At 43.4% G+C, this 15,805-nt stretch overlaps 2 protein-coding genes and 1 pseudogene across 2 annotated transcripts in view; 2 read left to right on the top strand and 1 right to left on the bottom strand.

Moving 5' to 3' along the window:
- Positions 1 to 936: 936 nt before the first annotated feature.
- LOC106633866 (non-histone chromosomal protein HMG-14) lies at positions 937 to 1,463 on the top strand. The gene has a single exon (XM_034939457.3). The coding sequence runs from the start codon at positions 1,045 to 1,047 to the stop codon at positions 1,345 to 1,347; it is 303 nt and encodes a 100-aa protein (XP_034795348.1). The 5' UTR covers positions 937 to 1,044; the 3' UTR covers positions 1,348 to 1,463.
- A 944-nt stretch (positions 1,464 to 2,407) lies between these two features.
- Positions 2,408 to 15,805, bottom strand: part of LOC100974651 (histone H2A.V-like) — a 95,463-nt gene continuing 82,065 nt past the window's right edge. Inside the window, exon 4 of the mRNA XM_063597145.1 lies at positions 2,408 to 5,215. Within this exon, the coding sequence (XP_063453215.1) occupies positions 5,127 to 5,215 (89 nt within the window). The 3' untranslated portion in view covers positions 2,408 to 5,126. The remainder of the gene's footprint in view (positions 5,216 to 15,805) is intronic.
- On the top strand, positions 3,729 to 4,111 carry LOC134729193 (putative uncharacterized protein UNQ6190/PRO20217; annotated as a pseudogene).

Genomic DNA, 15,805 nt, shown 5'->3' on the forward strand with positions numbered 1-15,805 from the left:
GGTCCGTTTTGACAGGGTGCTGATTGCTGCCTTTACAATCCCTGAGCTAGACACAAAAGTGCTCCACCTCCCCACTAAATCAGCTAGATACAGAGTGTGATTGGTGCATTCACAAACCCTGGCTAGACACAGGGGGCTGATTGGTGTGTTTACAAACCTTTAGCTAGATACAGAGGGCCAATTGCTGTATTTACAATCCCTTAGCTAGACATAAAGATTCTCCAAGTCCCCACCAGACTCAGGAGCCCAGCTGGCTTCACCCCGTGGATCCCACACCGGGGAGGCAGGTGCACCCGCACTCCTCAGCCCTTGGGTGGTCGATGTGACTGGGCACCTTGGAGCAGGGGGCGGTGCTCGTCGGGGAGGCTCGGGCCGGGCACAGGAGCCCACCGCAGGGAGGGGAGGCTCAGGCTTGGCGGGCTGCAGGTCCCAAGCCCTGCCCCGCGGGGAGGCAGCTAAGGCCCGGCGAGAAGTCGAGCACAGCAGCTGCTGGCCCAGGTGCTAAGCCCTTCACTGCCTGGGGCTTGTGGGCCGGCCGGCCGCTCCAAGTGCGGAGCCCGCCGAGGCCACGCCCACCCGGAACTCGCGCTGGCCTGCAAGCGCCGAACGCAGCCCGGGTTCCTGCCTGCGCCTCTCCCTCCACACCTCCCTGCAAGCTGAGGGAGCCGGCTCCGGCCTTGGCTAGCCCAGAAAGGGGCTCCCACAGTGCAGCGGCGGGCTGAGGGGCTCCTCAAGTGCCGCCAAAGTGGGAGCCCAGGCAGAGGAGGTGCCGAGAGCGAGCGAGGGCTGCAAGAGCTGCCAGCACGCTGTCACCTCTCACTGGCATTCTCCCTCAGGCCCGTCACACACCAGATACCACGCTCGTAACCACTGGGCCACGCTGCACAGGCTCCTGACTAGGGAGCTAAACAATGAATAAATGTGGCCTAGCTCAGCAGCTCGGGCGGCGGGAGGAGCGGCAGCGGCAAGGCAGCCCAGTTTCGCGAAGGCTCTCGGCGCGCCGCGGCCCGCAGGCACCCGGCACGCGCCTTCCCCGCCGCCAGGATGCCCAAGAGGAAGGTCAGCTCCGCCGAAGGCGCCGCCAAGGAAGAGTCCAAGAGGAGATCGGCGCGGTTGTCAGCTAAACCTCCTGCAAAAGTGGAAGCGAAGCCGAAAAAGGCAGCAGCGAAGGATAAATCTTCAGACAAAAAAGTGCAAACAAAAGGGAAAAGGGGAGCAAAGGGAAAACAGGCCGAAGTGGCTAACCAAGAAACTAAAGAAGATTTACCTGCAGAAAACGGGGAAACGAAAACTGAGGAGAGTCCAGCCTCTGATGAAGCAGGAGAGAAAGAAGCCAAGTCTGATTAATAACCATATACCATGTCTCATCAGTGGTCCCTGTCCCCCTTCTTGTACAATCCAGAGGAAAATTTTTATCAACTATTTTGTAAATGCAAGTTTTTTAGTAGCTCTAGAAACATTTTTAAGGAGGAGGGAATCCCACCTCATCCCATTTTTTAAGTGTAAATGCTTTTTTTTAAGAGGTGAAATCATTTGCTGGTTGTTTATTTTTTGGTACAACCAGAAAATAGTGTGGGATATTGAATTATGGGAGGCTCTGACTGTCTCGGGTGTCAGCTTAACATTCCATAGATGGGGGGTTAGTTTTTATATCCCATAATACAAAGCATATTAAATGGCAATATGGAGTCAGTCCTGCATTTAATGTCTTGAACATTTTTAATTACTTCTATTACCATGTTGTTTTTTAGTAGAATTGTTTCCTAAAGAAAAGCACTCTTTGATCATGGCTCTCTCTGTCAGAATTGTGTGTACTCTGTAACATCTTTGGTTGTGGTAGTCCTGTTTTCCTAATAACTTACTGTGCTGTGAAAGATTACAAATTTGAACATGTAGTGTACGTGCTATTGAGTTGTGAACTGGTGGGCCGTATGTAACAGCTGACCAACATGTGAAGATACTGGTACTTGATAGCCTCTTAAGGAAAATTTGCTTCCAAATTTTAAGCTGGAAAGTCACTGGAATAACTTTAAAAAAGAATTACAATACATGGCTTTTTAGAATTTTGTTACGTATGTTAAGATTTGTGTACAAATTGAAATGTCTGTACTGATCCTCAACCAATAAAATCTCAATTATGAAAAAAAATAAAATGTGGCCTAAACAATAAATAAATAAATAAATACCAATTTCTCCAGGAAATGCACATCAAACCCCACCGCAATCACTTCATACCCATTAGGATGGCTCTAATTTTTTTTTAATCAGAAAATAAAAAATGTCAACAAGGATGTGGAGAAATTAAAACCCTTGTGTACTGCTATGGGAAAAAGTATAGTGGTTCCTCAAAAAATTAAACATAAATTCCACTTCTGAGTATATGCCTAAAATAATTAAAAGCAGGGACTCAAATTTTTAAATGTTTATTTTTTAAAAAAAAATTATTTATTTTTAATTTCAATAGTTTTTGAAATAGCCAAAAGGTGGAAGCAACCCAAATATCCTTAAACAGATTAACGGATTTTTAAAATGTGGTCTAAGCAAGTGGATAAAGAAAATGTAGCATATATACACCATGGAACACTACTCAGCCATAAAAAGGAACGAAATAATGTCTTTCGCGGCAACTTGGATGGAGCTGGAGGCCATTATTCGAAGTGAAGTAACTCAGGAATGGAAAACCAAATACCATATGTTCTCACTTATAAGTGGGAGGTAAGCTATGAGTAGGCAAAGGCATAAGAGTGATATAATGGACTCTGGGGACTTGCAGGGGAAGGCTGGTCGGGGGGCGAGGTATAAAAGACTACATATTGGGTACAGCATACACTGCTTCAGTAACAGGTGCACTAAAATCTCAGAAATCAAGGCTGAAGAATGTATCCACATGGCTGGGCACGGTGGCTCACTCCTGTAATCCTAGCACTTTGGGAGGCAGAGGCAGTCGGATCACCTGAGGTCAGGAGTTCAAGACCTGCCTGGCCAACGTGGTGAAGCCCCGTCTCTACTAAAAATACAAAAATTAGCTGGGCGTGGTGGCAGGTGCCTGTAGTCCCAGCTACTCGGGAGACTGAGGCAAGAGGATCGCTTGAACCCAGGAGGGGAAGATTGCAGTGAGCCGAGATCCTGCCACTGCACTCCAGCCTGGGCGACAGAGCAAGACTCTGCCCCCCCAAAAAAAGAATGTATCCACACAACCGAACGCCACCTGTACCCCAGAAACTATTGAAATAAAAAATAATTTTTTTAAAAAAGGAAGAAAGATATGTGGTCTATACGTCAAAGTGGCAAGATGTGGTGATACACACACACACACACAGGAATATGATTCAGGCTTCTTAAAAGGCAGGCAATTCTGGCACAGGCTACAGCAGGAATGAGCCTTGAGGCCATGATGCTAAGTGAAGTCAGTCCATCACAAAAGGACAAATGGGACTGTGGCATTCCGCTTCTATGGGGTGCGGAGAGTGGTTAGATTCCTCCAGACAGAAAGAGCACGCTTGGACGCGGAGTTTCGTCCCCTTTGATGAAGCGTTCTGGAGATGGGCAGTGGCGACACTCGCCCATATACGCAACGGCTGAGTGCACTCCATGCCACCGAACTGGTCAAGATGGTGCGTTTTCTGTTACGTGTATTCAACCACAATTTTTTAAGCCACTTTCTCCATTCTTTCATTGAGAGCTCTGGGGATCAAAGAAGAACGCCAGCTGCGGTGGACCGCTGAGGAATGGCCGGAGTCCGGGCGGGAGCGCCGCTTCCCCTCGCCCTCCGCCTCCCCTTCCCGCGGCCCCTGGAGGCCGAGACCCATCCGCGTCCCGCGCGCGCTTTCCTCCGAGGCTCGGCCGGGCGCCCTGCTTCGAAGTGGGCCTGAGGGAGCCTCCGCCTCCGCCGCTGCTTTCTCCCCCTTCCTTCTCCAGCGGCTCCTCCAGGCCGCTCCAGAGACCCCGAGGACCCAAGGACGGTGCCGGGCGGAAAGTCCGTGCGAAGCTGGTGAAAAGGTTGCCCGGAGAGAGCGGAAGCTGTGAGGATGGGCACAGCGCCCCTGCCCAGCCGCCCCGCCGCAGAACCGGTACACGCGCCTGCCCGCCCCGGGCGCCCCTTTGGCGCTGAGCTTTTCGCGCGGGGCGCGCATCCCTCTCCACTCCGGCTCTCTGGCGCCATCTTGTGTAGCTTTCTTAAACAGCCACAAAATGCGGATCTTTTAGGTCTCTAGTAACATGATTTTTCAAGTACAAAAATAGTTTTCGACGTCTTATTGAAGAAAACATTTTCTTCTCTACAAGAAAGCAAAGTTTACCCATTGTTCTAGCACATAATGAGCAAGGCTTTGTTTCCTGAACATATTCGTAAATATTTCAAGGATAATCTTAAGTATAGAAGTTGGTTTTAGTCTAACGTCTTGCCTTTTAGAAACGACTTGGGAGACAGAAAGAAAGAAAAATGAATGTTTAAAATTTTATCAGAGCCAGACGAGGAGCAGGATAAGCCAAATATATTATAAACTCGTTTATATAAACCCTGCTATCTTGACTCAACAAGTAAGGTGCAAGTAGGCACAATTTAAACAACCACAAGTAGAATTAATATAACTGCAAGTCTAGTCAATTAATACAAAGGCACATGCAGTCCAGGGACCCCTGCCCCATGATGCTAACAACTGAATCCACACTCACAGATCTGCTGATCTATGGGGTGGGCTGTGTTGCTAAAACCAAAATTGACATCTCAAAGAGGGAGCAAATGAACACGCAATTGTGAAGAAAAATCCATCATTGGTTAATGTAGCAAAAGTGCTTCCTCTAGTAAATGCAGTATCTGAATGTCAAGTACCAACTCAGAAGTTGAGACAAGCCTTTCTAATTCTCATGGAATTACAAACAAATTTTTTTTATTCCACAAAGAAATAAAGAAATACGAAGTGCTTCCAGCAAGTTACACGGGGGAAAGGGAAAAAAAAAAAGCCACTTTGGAGCTACAGTCCCACTTCTAGTTATTAGTGTCTTTGAGAGGGCTTTACATTATCCGCTCTGCTCACAGGAGGCCTTAAGCTGCGGGGAGATTCATGGGACTCAGACGCAGGCTGTATTCTTGAGATCCAGCCAGGTTTTCCACCGACTCACTTCACTTAGAGTCTGCAGATTTCAAACAGAACAAAGAAGTAATAGGATCCTGCGGCGGGGAAGGAAGCTGGAGCCTTCCACACTTGGGGCCAAGCTGTAAGCCAAAAGATTAAGTTATAAAAGCAGATTCTTACAACTTGAAGTAGAGAAAGTCTCAATAAGGAAGACACAAACCCAGGAGTTGGAGGCTGCAGTGAGCTATGATCACATCACTGCATTCCAGCCTGGGTGATAGAGTGAGACCCCGTGTGTAAAAATAATAAAAAATAAAATATGGTAAAATATCGATTTTTTTTTTAAAAAAAAAAAAAAGAAAAAAAGAAAGACACAGCACTTCCCCAGCAAGAAGGAAGGCCTATGGATGACACTTTTTTTTAAAGTCACATTTCCCAAAAATGCAAGGGTATCATCGCTGCAGTAAAAGGAGTCAGGCTCTGAGGTCGGAGAGCCCGGTGTGACTTGAGACAGCTTCAGCAGCAGTTCTGGGCCCCAGGACTCTCAGCTCCTCCTCAAGGTTAATAATTCCTGCCTCAGAGGACTAAAAGGAACAAAAGTGTAGCATCCCTAGCACAGAGTCTGGCCCAAGCAGGTGCTCAGTATATAGCAGGTGCCATTCCAGCAATGGTGATGATAATGACAGCCCTACCATTACTGAAGCAAACCTGCCACCCTCTCCTAACTGGCATTCGCATTCACTTACTAACAATAACTAACACTCGTTGGGTACTTACTATGTGCTGGGCACTGTGCATCAAATTATTTCACTTAACCTGTGGGGCACTTAAATGTAGCCACAGCTAATACCCCCACTTTACAGATAACAAAACAGGTTCAGAGAGGTTAGATAATGTATTAGTCAGCATAGGCTAACTACTGTAACAAACAACCCCCAAAACCTCATGGCTCAACACAAAGTTTACATCTCCCCCATATCCTGGTGGCAGGAGCATGAGAGAAAGGACTCACTCTAGGGTCACTCAGGGAGCCAGGCCCCTTCCATATTGTGACTCCTCCACTGCCTGCCCCTGTGTCTGCTGCTAGATGCCCTGCTTCTAGCTACAGGTGAGGGAGAAGAGACTAAGAAAATCCAGAGCTCTTACCCACCTCAGCCAGAAGTGGCATGTGGCACTTCTGCTCAGAGCCTGCCAGCTTAGTCTGTTGGCCCCACGTAGTGTAAGGGGCAGGGAAATAGTCTACTGGTATTCCCAGGAAGAAGAGAACAGAAATGGAGATTGGTGTGCAACAATCGTTTCTACAACAATGAACTTGCTTGAGATCACATGGCCAGTAAAAATGGAAGTGAGATATGAACCCAAGCAGTCTGAGTTCACACCCTGACCTCCTAACCATGGAGCTACACTATCACCTAAGGAACTGTGGAGGTTTTTGAACAGAACCCCAAAATTCTTTACCATTCTTCTAATCAAGAGGTGGGTCAGTGTTGAATCTGGGCTTTGTTAGTCTTTGACCAGTAGAATACATCAGAAATTACCACTATGACCATGTCCAAGGTCTTAAGATGCTGGCAGCTTCTACTTCCTATCTCTTGGGACACTCACTTTTGGAGCCCAGCTGCCATGCTGTGAGGAAGCCCAAGCTAGTCTATGCTGAGAAACCACATGGAATGGCCACCTATATTTGTTCTAGCTGGCAGACAAGGAGGGGTCCCAGCCATCACCCAGGACCAGCCACCAGACATGCAAGTGAAGATGCTTCCAGATGATTCCAGGCCCAAGAAATCAGGTCATCCTCAGCTCCTGAGTCTTCCCAGCTGAAGCTCAGACATCATGGAGCAAAGACAACTCATCATGGCTGTGCTCTGTCTCAATTCCTCCACTCATTTCTAAAGATCCTAGGTCCTGTGGATCCTACTTTCTCATATCTCAGCTGTGCCCCAGATTCATTATTCAATTTGTGCCCAAGATATTTAAGATTCCTGGTGTAAAGTACATTTGAAAATGTACATTTGTGGGCCGGGCTCACGCCTATAATCCCAGCACTTTGGGAGGCTGAGGTAGGCGGATCACCTGAGGTCAGGAGTTCAAGACCAGCCTGGGCAACATGGTGAAACCCTGTCTATACTAAAAATACAAAAATTAGCTGGGTTTGGTGGCATGCACCTGTAGTCCCAGCTACTCGGGAGGCTAAGGCAGGAGAATTGCTTACACCCGGGAGGCGGAGGTTGCAGTGAGCCGAGATCGCGCCATTGCACTCCAGCCTGGGCAACAAGAGCAAAACTCCGTCTCAAAAAAAAAAAAAAGAAAAGAAAAATCGACATTTGTGGTCCCATTAAACACCACAAAGTTTAACTCTTTTGGAAATATAGTTCACAATTAAAACAAAAGTCACTCTAGTGTACCCTGCTAAATTAAACAATTTAGTATATCTCTTTGGTGAGATCAGACTTCTGCAAACCTCACACCAGAAAACAGGTTTAACAATTTTTCATAATAAGACAATACACTTGGGACTTGAGGGTGGACAAAGCATAAGTAAGCTTAGAAAATGATAATGAACATAAGAAAATAATTATGCTCTGTCTTTAAACATGATGAAACCATCTCATTAAGCCTAAATTAATTTAAAGGTCAACAATGCATAATTTATGTGGGCTCATAAAATGCATTATGTAAATGATGATTAAACCAATATCCTCTTTTTTTCTTATCTCTGTCCTATTAACTCTAGAAACACTAGAACGCTGGTATATGCTATGTGATAGTAACAAATTTGAAAGATACCATGTTTTCCTGACATTATTTCTCTTTTTTTTTTTTTTTTTTTTTCCGAGATGTAGTATAGCTCTGTTGCCCAGGCTGGAGTGCAGTGCCGCGATCTTGGCTCACTGCAACCTCCTCTTCCCAGGTTCAAGCAATTCTCCTGCCTCAGCCTCCCAAGTAGCTGTGATTACAGGCAGCCGCCAGCACGCCCAGCTAATTTTTGAATTTTTAGTAGAGATGGGGTTTTACCATGTTGACCAGGCTGGTCTCAAACTCCTGACCTCAAGTGATTCACCCACCTCGGCCTCCCAAAGTGCTAAAATTACAGGCATGAGCCAACGCGCCCGGCCTTCTGAAGTTACTTCTGATAAAAATAAATGCCACAGACACAAAATTCACTGACATTTTAGCAAATTCCACAGTATGGGGTCCCAGGAGATCAGTGCTGCAAGGGAGAAGCTTTAGGAAAGACTACAGAAATGAAGTAAAATAGCCCAAGACAAAATATGCCAGTTTCACAGTGTGGCTGGGAGCTGTCCCATATGACTGGGACATACGTTTTCAGTACTAAGGAGCTGAGCCAATGTGAGTCCCTGTGGAGAAAGATGCCCTGATTCATTCAACATTCATCTGTTCCAGGCCCTGAGAATACAGATGCAGAAAAAAACAAACAAAAATCCCTGCCTACTACCCAACTCGGGCCAGGCAGAATGGCTCTTGCAAAGACAGATAGCGAAAAGGGCCCTCAGTGGAGTGAGAACCCAAGAATACACCATCAACATTCCCAAGCACATCCAGGGAGTGGGTTTCAAGAAGCATGCTCCTGAGGACACTCAAAAGCCTCTGGAAATTTGCCATGAAGGCGATGGGGACTCCAGAAGTGCTCATTGATACCAGGCTCAACAAAACTGTCTGAGCTAAAGGAATAAGCAATGTCCTATGCTGTATCCATGTGCAGTTGTCCAGAAAACATAATCAGAATGAAGATTCACCAAACAAGCTCTATACTTCAGTTACCTATACCTATTACCACTTTCAAATACCTACTGATAGTCAACGTGGATGACAACTAACCATTGACCATCAAATACATCAAATAAAGTTATAAAACTGCAACAACAACAAAATCCCTGCCTTCATGGAACTTACATCCTTATGAGGAAAGACAGTTAATTAACAACTTGGTTATAAACACTATGGAGATAAAGTCAATCAGGGAAGATGGAAACAGATCGTAAGCGATTTACAATTTCAAATAGGGTGAGGAAAGCCTGTTCCAGGAACAGAGAACAGAAAGAGAAAAGGCCTTGATGCAAGTGCAAAGAATAGCAAGAAGGTCAGTTTGACAAGAACAGAGTGATTAAAATGAAAAATAATAAGAGAGAAAAAAGGTAGAGTGAGGGTGAGGGATACATTGGAAGACAGTGTAGCTGATTGCAAGGTGTTATGGACTGAAAGTTTGTGTCCCCTCCGAAATTCACATATTGAAATCCTAACCCCTAAGGTGATAGTATTAGAAAGTGGGGCCTTTTGGAGGTGATTAGGTCATCAGGGTGGAGCCCTAGTGATGGGATTAGTGCCTTTCTAAGAAGAGACATGAGAGCTTCCTGGCGTCTTTCACCCTGTTCTCCACCATGTGAGGATACAATGAGAAGACAGCCATTTGCAAAGCAGGACACAGGCCCTCACCAGACATCAGATCTGCTGGCACCTTGCTCTTGGACTTCCAGGCTCCAGAACTGTGAGAAATACATGTCTGTTGTTTATGCCACCTAGTCTGTGGCATATTTGTTACAGCAGCTCGAACTGACTAGGATACAAAGATTTAGGATTGTAAGGGAGACTGTAGTCAGTGGTGGAATACATTATCAGACTTCATAGTCTAACAGAATTACTCTGGCTACTAGAGTGAGAATAGGCTGTAGGGGGCAAGAGTACAATACGACATGTATTAGTCCATTCTCACACTGCTATAAATACCTGAGATTCCGTAATTTATAAAGACAAGAGGTTTAATTGAGTCACAGTTCTGCAGGGTGTACAAAAAGCATGGCTGGGGAGGCCTCAGGAAACTCACAATCATGGCAGAAGGCAAAGGGGAAGCAGGCGCGTCTTATGTGGCTGAAGCAGGAGGAAGAAAGAGAGCGGGGGAGTGCTACATACTTTTAAACAAGCAGATCTCATGAGAACAAAACAGCACCACAAAAACAGCACCAAAGGGGGATATCTGCCCCCATAATCCAGTCACCTCCCACCAAGCCCCATCTCCAACGCTCCAACAATTCAACATGAGATTTGGGTGGGGACACAAATCCAAACCATATCAGCATATTTCAAAAATATAAGCAAAATATAATAATAATGGGCCGGGTGCAGTGGCTCATGCCTGTAATCCCAGGACTTTGGGAGGCCAAGGCAGGTGGATCACTTGTGGTCGGGAGTTCGAGACCAGCCTGGCCAGCATAGCAAAACCCCATCTCTGCTAAAAATACAAAAAATTAGCTGGGCGTGGTGGCGCACGCCTATAATCCCATCTACTCAGGAGGCTGAGAGGAGAATCGCTTGAACCCAGGAGGTGAATGTTGCAGTGAGCCAAGATCGCGCCACTGAACTGGGGACAGGGTGAGACTCCACCTCAAAAATAAATAAATAGTAATAATGGCTTAGTAATAGCAAAGCCACTTACTTCAGACTATTCCTCCTGATGATCACAATTATAAACTCTGAACAAAATACAAAATACAGCTGTTTAAAGACACTGGAGAGTGACCAACAGTAGGCAGAAAAAGAAGGGGACTTGACATTGAAAAAACAGTGAATCACACCAAGTGAGGCCGACAAACACATACATGGCTCTTGCCCTCAGGACATGCCCTAGTTTGTCTAGCATGGCAGATAGGGTCAAGCAGAGAGCCTGTAGTTGTGTTGGTCTGTGGAGTCAGAAGGGACTTGCCCAAGCAACTGGTTATTGAATGGAGGATTCACAGAATTCTATAGATTGGAAGAAGTCAGGAAGGGGAGTAACTTAACATCTCCATATAATCACCCCTTGTATTGTTGGCTGACCCCTGAACTGCATGTGTGCAGATCAAAACTACAAAGTGCCCAAGGTTCGAAACAGCTGGAAGAAAAAAAGAGCTGACCTGAGATTTCAGCACATGCCCACTACAGGGAAGACAGAATTCAGAGATCAAGTCACTCAAGTTAAAGAAACTTGGCAAAAAAAATACAGGCCTTCCATTAAAATCCCAGAGAGACCACTCTTTTTTTTTTTTCCTAAATTATTCTCCCAAATGTTTGTTTGCTTGTTTTGTTTGTTTTTGTTTTTGTTTTTTTGTAAACAGGGTCTCTGTCACCCAGGCTGGAGTGCAATGGCGAGATCTTGGCTCACTACAACCTCCACCTCCCGGGTTCAAGCAATTCTCGTGCCTCAGCCCCCTGAGAAGCTGGTACTATAGGCGCATGCCACCATGCCCGGCTAATTTTTTGTATTTTTAGTAGAGACAGGGTTTCACCAAGTTGGCCAGGCTGGTCTCAAACTCCTGACTTCAAATGATCCATCCACCTCGGCCTCCCAAAGTGCTAGGATTACAGGCATGAGCCACCACACCCAGTGGTTTTGTTTGTTTGTTTTGTTTTGTTTTTAATTTCCATAGGTTTTTGGGGAACAGGTGGTATTTGGTTACATGAGTAAATTCTTTACCGGTGATTTGTGAGATTCTGGTGCACCTATCACCCAAGCAGTATACACTGCACACAATTTGTAGTCTTTTATCCCTCACCTTCTTCCCACCCTTTCCCTCTGAGTCCCCAAAGTTTATTATATCATTCTTATGCCTTTGCATAGATGCAAAAACATAGTAATGTTTTGTTTGTATTGCATTTGCTGTTGGATTCTTGGTCAGGAAATCTTTGCCTAAGCCAATGTCTAGAAGGGTTTTTTCTGATGTTATCTTCTAGAATTTTTAGTTTCAGGTCTTAGGTTTAAGTCCTTGATCCACCTTAAGTTGCTTTTTATATAAGGTGAGAGATGAGGATGGTGTTTTATTCCCCTACATGTGGCTTGCCAATTATCCCAGCACCATTTGTTGAACAGGGTGTTGTTTACCCACTTTATGTTTTTGTTTGCTTTGTCAAACATCAGCTGGCTGTAAGTATTTGGGTTTATTTCTGGGTGGTCTATTCTGTTCCATTGGTCTATATGCCTATTTTTATACCAGTACCATGCTGTTTTGGTGACTATGGCCTTGTAGTATAGTTTGAAATCAGATAATGTGATGCCTCCAGATTTTTTTTTTTTTTTTTTTTTTTTTTGCTTAGTCTTGTTTTGGCTATGCAGGCTGTTTTTGGGTTCCATATGAATTTTAGGATTGGTTTTTCTAGTTCTGTGAAGAATTATGGTGGTATTTTGATGGGAATTGCATTGAATTTGTAGATTGCTTTTGGCAATATGGTCATTTTCACATTGATTCTACCCATCAAAGAGCATGGGATGTGTTTCCATTTGTTCAGGTCATCTATAATTTAGAAAGACAACATTTTAGAAGCAAAGACCACCTCCCAGAACTAAGATATTCACTTTAGGAGTAAAGATAAAACCATAGTAGACCTGCACTAACAAGGCATACAATTATGCCCCCAACAAAACTAAGGTGATATAAAGCAAGTGAACTACCTTCAAGAACAATGCTTAACATTCCTCAAGGTAGAAAACATACTTGATGTTTTCTTGATGATGCTCTTCAGCACATCTCCCACAGTGTCCAGTATACAGTTTAAAAATTACTAGATAAGTGATGGATGACAAAGGAAAAGGAGACCCACGTAAAAGAAAAATAAGTCAATAGAAACCAGTCTCAAAATGACCCAGAAGTTGGAATTATCAGACAAAAACTTAAAAATGTCTGTTATATCTTCAGGCCAGGAGCAATGGCTCACACCTGTAATTGCAGCACTTTGGAGGCCAAGGCAGGAGGATCACTTGAGGTCAAGAGTTCAAGACCAACCTGGCCAACATGGTGAAACCCTGTCTGTACTAAAAATACAAAAATTAGCCAGCCATAGTGGCACACTCCTGTAATCCCAGCTACTCGGGTGGCTGAGGCAGGAGAATCACTTGAACCTGGGGGGCAGAGGTTGCAGTGAGCCGAGGTGGCGCCACTGCACTCCAGCCTGGGTGTCAGAGTGGGACTCGGTCTCAAAAAAAATAAATTTAAAATAAATTTTTAAAAAATCTTCATAGACTTAAAGGACAATACGGTCATAACAGATAAACAAATTAAATCATTAGTAAAGAAATGGAAAATCTAAAACAAGCAACCAAATGGAAATCTAGAACTGAAAAATACAATATATGAAATTGCAAAACAAGGCAAAAAACACTGAATAGCTTAAGAGTAGTTTGGACACAACAGAAGAAATAATCAGTGACCTTGAAGATAGGACATTGAAATTTAATAGTACTCACCAAGTTCCTGGAATTATCAATAAAAGGAGATTCAGACAGAATCAGCCAAACATTTAAAGCCACTATCACCCATAGGCCTGAAGAGGCAAGAGGAGGACAAGGTATCGGCACCCAGAAAGAGAGTTGTAGAAGGCCTGACCTCACTCTATTTTCTGTCCTTGATCTTCTGCCAGTGCGTCCGTGAACCAGAAGCTCAAAGCCATAGGAGCCCATTGATTCAGTCTATAAAAAATCCCACAGCCCATACCACAGTGGAAAGGCACACAGGAAGTATCTAGATCACATGTCTAAATGTATCTCAGAAAACAATTTAAAAAACAAAAAAGAAACCAACCAAAGAAGCTCCTGCATAAACCCTAGGAGAATAAAGAAGCCACTTATAAAGGAATAAAATGTACACGTGTTCAACGTTCGTGCAGCAGTAAGTCCCAAAAGATGAGGTAGTACTATCTATTAAATTTTGAGCAGAAATGTTATAATCAAATATGTTTAAATCTATTCAAAAGATTTTTCATGTATAAAAGCAACAGAAAGGTATTCTCAGATGTCCAAGGATGAGAAAACATATCCTTCACATTGCTTTTAGAAAGAAATATTCAAAGATATATTAAAACCAACTGAAAGAAAAGTCAAAATTAAGAACTAAAAATGAAACAAAATACAGAAAAATAAATTTTAAAAATAAAAAATAAAAATTGTATATATGTACATGTAAAGAATTTAAAAATCGAAACGTGTTATAAAAGGATTTATGTAATGCTTCCACTTGAGCAAAGGAAGTCATGCACAATAGAATAATCTGATTTTTAAAAAAATTTTCAGTTGGCAGACACTAAGAGAGATCATAGTATGGATCCTACCCATAGCCCACTCCTAGAATGGGAGAGGAGAATGGGAGACTTAGAATCTCCAGAGAGACAGACAGTTTGACAAAACTCTTCTTGTTATTTAAATACTGGATTAATGGGTCTTTTCTGCCTCTGCTGGGCATCAAATTAATCTTATTAAATCATGTCTTATCTGATAGATTCTAGAGTTCAAGGTAAGGCTTGGTCCTTCATGCTTCCCTCAACTTTTCTCATTCTGTGTCTACTCCTTACCCATTGCTACATTCTTCACCCTGCAGTGCATAACAAATCTCCCATGTTCGATTAACTTAAAACAGTAACTATGTGGTCTTGCCCCAGCGCTTTCTAACAATGGCTAAAATTCTTACAGGACTGAGACACTGTACAAAGACTCTCTGAATAATCTCCAGGAAAACAGAGTTGCAATAAGGAACCACACAATGACTAATTTCATTGCTAAATAACTTGAGAAGTGATTTTCTCACTGAGTGAAGAAAAAAGTCTGGCTGAATGTACGCCAGACAATGAACAGTGATTATCTCTAGGGATGGGATTATGGCAGACTTGGTAATGTCTCTCCACATTACCAATTGTAGCTCTTTAAATTTTTTACATTTTTCACAAGAACCAGATTATGTACTTTAACTAAAAAAGCCTTTAAATTTTGAGGGTAGAGATGGTTTCTCTAATGTATACTTTCCCGAAACTCATCGAGATGTATACATTAAATATGTGCAGCTTCTTATGTGTCAGTCATATCTCAATAAAGTAGTTTTAAAAAAAATCCTTTACAGATAAATAATTGTAAAATAAAATACAAGAGACATGGGAATAGTTAAATGACAGCACAAGGAATCAAACTAACAAATCCAAAATGTGGGCTATTCTGTAGGACAATCGACCCAGTTTTTGCAACATGACAATGGTAGCGAAAGAGAGGGTGGGGTGGGGGAATTGCTCGAGTTTTTAACAGAATTAAGAGACAACAAACAAATGTGTTAACCTTGTTTGCATCCTAATTTAAACAAACCTTTTTAAATAAGACATTTTTTAGACAATAAAAGAAATTGTGTTGTAGACCGGCTACTAGATGATACCAAATTTGTTAGAGATGCATACTAAAATATATGAGGGCAAAATGGTATAATTACTTGAATTTCTTTTTGAAAGTAAAATGAAAAGAGGAATAGATGTTTTATGGGAAAAACTGATAATTATTGATTCTGGGTAAAGGATATATAGGGGTTCCTCTAATTATTCTCTATCTTTGTGTATGTTTGAATATTTTCATAATTTAAATTTTTAATTAAATTTTAAAACTTTTTTTTTTGAGATGGAATCTCACTCTGTTGCTCAGGCTAGAGTGCAGTGGCGCGATCTCGGCTCACTGCATCCTCCGCCTCCTGAGTTCAAGCAATTCTCCCACCTCAGCCTCCTGAGTAGCTGAGATTACAGGCATGCGCCACCAAGCCCAGCTATTCTTTGTATTTTTAGTAGAGATGGGTTTTCACCATGTTGGCCAGGCTGGTCTCGAACTCCTGACCTTGTGATCCGCCTACCTCGGCCTCCCAAAGTGCTGGGATTACACATATGAACCACCGCACCTGGCCTAAAACATTATTTTTAAGAACCGAGTTGCTAGTATTTGT

The sequence above is a fragment of the Pan paniscus genome, chromosome 16, assembly GCF_029289425.2.
Source record: "Pan paniscus chromosome 16, NHGRI_mPanPan1-v2.0_pri, whole genome shotgun sequence".
Lineage (NCBI taxonomy): Eukaryota > Metazoa > Chordata > Mammalia > Primates > Hominidae > Pan > Pan paniscus.

What these genes read in the sequence shown, in the direction of transcription:
- LOC106633866 (XM_034939457.3), top strand. Translation starts at nt 1,045, where the DNA reads ATGCCCAAGAGGAAGGTCAGCTCCGCCGAAGGCGCCGCCAAGGAAGAG.